This window comes from Alosa pseudoharengus, unplaced genomic scaffold, assembly GCF_046254945.1.
Source record: "Alosa pseudoharengus isolate Yale_2024_CS ecotype anadromous, Long Island Sound unplaced genomic scaffold, YU_APseudo_1.1 YU_APseudo_1.1_scf_23, whole genome shotgun sequence".
Lineage (NCBI taxonomy): Eukaryota > Metazoa > Chordata > Actinopteri > Clupeiformes > Clupeidae > Alosa > Alosa pseudoharengus.
Genome location: NW_027468685.1, coordinates 2,441,654 through 2,444,153, shown reverse-complemented (window position 1 = coordinate 2,444,153; position 2,500 = coordinate 2,441,654). Strand labels below are relative to the sequence as shown.

Here is a 2,500-nt window from a genome sequence, read left to right as displayed (position 1 = left end):
CACACACACACACAGACACACACGCGCACACACACACACACAGACAGACACTCACACACTCACACACACACACACACACACGCACGCACAGTGCTCACCTCTCCTCGAACACCTTGATCTTCTCGCAGCCCTCGGGCGGCTCTCTCTTGAACATGTAGCTGTTGTTGGGTTTAGGGGACGACGCGAACTTGGGCAGCGGAGAGCTGCTGCCACTGTCCACTGCAGAACAGGACAGAGAGAACGTCACACCACAAACCACACGTGTGTGTGTGTGTGAGAGTGTGTGTGTGTGTGAGAGTGTGTCCACTGCAGAACAGGACAGAGAGAACGAGAACGTCACACCACAAACCACACGAGTGTGTGTGTGAGAGTGTATGTGTGTGTGAGAGTGTGTCCACTGCAGAACAGGACAGAGAGAACGAGAACGTTACACCACAAACCACACGTTTAATCCGACCTGAAGTAAATCGCGTCCTGAGCTGGCTATTAACATGCCTTTTAGGCTCTCAAAAGTGTAGCTTATAGCATATGGACACAAATTGCATGCTTAAATAGCCTAAGAACTATTTTAAAACTGTTTTGTTAAACTATTCAACCGTAACACTTGTCATCACGCATGCACCTCTCCCTCTCCCTCTCTAGTGCACTCACACACACGATGGCAAAGCATCCTCTTTGTGACAGGTCCCTTAACAAGCACATAGCCCATTGTGTAGGTCTACTCTATGAAAATAATTGCTATCACTCAGCTCTTGGATTAACATGATAGGCCTACACAGGATATACACTTGCAAGTGATGCAAGTTGATAGACAATTGTGTATCAAAAGAAGAAAGAAAAGTTTGCATAATTAAATGCTTTTGAATTAAATTTTTGCAGCATATCGCCTTTACTATCTACCCCCCTTTTTGACAACTGACATACTGGTTTTACATATCGGTTATCGGCCTCCTTATCGCGCGTGTGTGGTGTGTGTGTGTGTGTGTGTGTGTGTGTGTGTGTGTGTGTGTGTGTGTGTGTGTGTGTGTGTGTGTGTGTGTGGTTTGTGAGTGTGCGTGTGTGTGGTGTGTGTGTGCGTGTGTGTGGTGTGTGTGCGTGTGTGTGGTGTGTGTGTGTGTGTGTGTGTGTGTGTGTGTGTGTAGTGGGTGTGTGTGGTGTGTGTGTGTGCGTGTGTGCGGTGTGTGTGCGTAAGTGGGTTGTGTGTGTGGTGTGTGTGTGTGTGTGTAGTGGGTGTGTGTGGTGTGTGTGTGCGTGTGTGCGGTGTGTGTGTGTGTGTGTGTGCGTAAGTGGGTTGTGTGTGTGGTGTGTGTGCGTGTGTGCGGTGTCTGTGTGTGTGTGTGTGTGTGTGCGTAAGTGGGTTGTGTGTGTGTGTGTGTGTGTGGTGTGTGTGCGGTGTGTGTGTGTGGTGTGTGTGTGTGTGTGTGTGTGTGTGGTGTGTGTGGTGTGTGCGTGTGGTGTGCGTGTGTGTGTGGTGTGTGTGTGTACCTTTGTCCCGGTCGTCCAGCAGCTCGTCTGTGGAGTAGGGGCTGCCCCCGTGTGAGCTGGCCCCCGGGGGGCATGCGGGGGAGGGGCAGGGGGACAGAGACGAGCAGCTGCTGGAGCGGCCAGGGACACACGGCGTCTGAGTGTCCACACTCCTGCTGCTGCTGCTGCGCTGCTGAGGAGGGAACGGAGCACGCCGGCCATCAGGCACCTCCAGAGCCTGGGGAGGAGAGGAGGAGGAGGAGAGGAGGAGAGAGAGGAGAGAGGAGAGGAGAGAGAGGAGAGGAGGAGAGAGGAGAGGAGGGGAGAGAGAGGAGAGGAGGAGGAGGAGAGGAGGAGGGGAGAGAGAGGAGAGAGGAGAGGAGAAGAGGAGAGAGAGAGAGGAGGTGAGAGAGGAGAGGAGGAGAGGAGAGAGGAGAGAGGAGGAGAGAGGAGAGGAGGGGAGAGAGAGGAGAGGAGGGGAGAGAGGAGGAGAGGAGGAGGAGAGAGGAGAGAGGAGAGGAGAGAGAGAGAGAGGAGAGAGAGGAGAGGAGGAGAGAGGAGAGGAGGGGAGAGAGGAGGAGAGGAGGAGGAGAGGAGAGGAGGAGAGAAAGGAGGAGAGGAGGAGGAGGAGAGGAGGAGGGGAGAGAGAGGAGAGAGGAGAGGAGAGGAGGAGAGAGGAGAGGAGAGAGAGGAGAGGAGGTGAGAGAGGAGAGGAAGGAGGAGAGAGGAGAGGAGAGAGAGGAGAGAGGAGGAGAGAGGAGAGAGAGAGAGAGAGGAGGAGGGGAGAGAGGAGGAGAGGAGGAGGAGAGAGGAGAGGAGGAGAGAGAGGAGAGAGAGGAGAGGAGGAGAGAGGAGAGGAGGGGAGAGAGGAGGAGAGGAGGAGGAGAGAGGAGAGAGAGAGAGGAGGAGAGGGGAGGAGGAGGGGAGAGAGAGGAGGAAAGGAGAGGAGGAGAGAGAGGAGAGAGATGAGGAGGGGGAGGATGGGGAGGGAGGAGGAGAGAGGAGAGGAGAGAGAGGAGGGGAGAAGAGGAAAGAT

The 2,500-nt window shown here is 54.4% G+C and overlaps 1 protein-coding gene across 1 annotated transcript in view; it reads right to left on the bottom strand.

The window, feature by feature from the left end:
• The window catches only part of glcci1a (glucocorticoid induced 1a), a 44,082-nt gene that overhangs the window by 5,408 nt on the left and 36,174 nt on the right, over window positions 1–2,500 (bottom strand). Inside the window, exons 6-7 of the mRNA XM_076301109.1 lie at window positions 1,486–1,730; window positions 99–219 (exon numbers count right to left, since the gene is read on the bottom strand). Of these exons, the coding sequence (XP_076157224.1) occupies window positions 99–219; window positions 1,486–1,730 (366 nt within the window). The remainder of the gene's footprint in view (window positions 1–98; window positions 220–1,485; window positions 1,731–2,500) is intronic.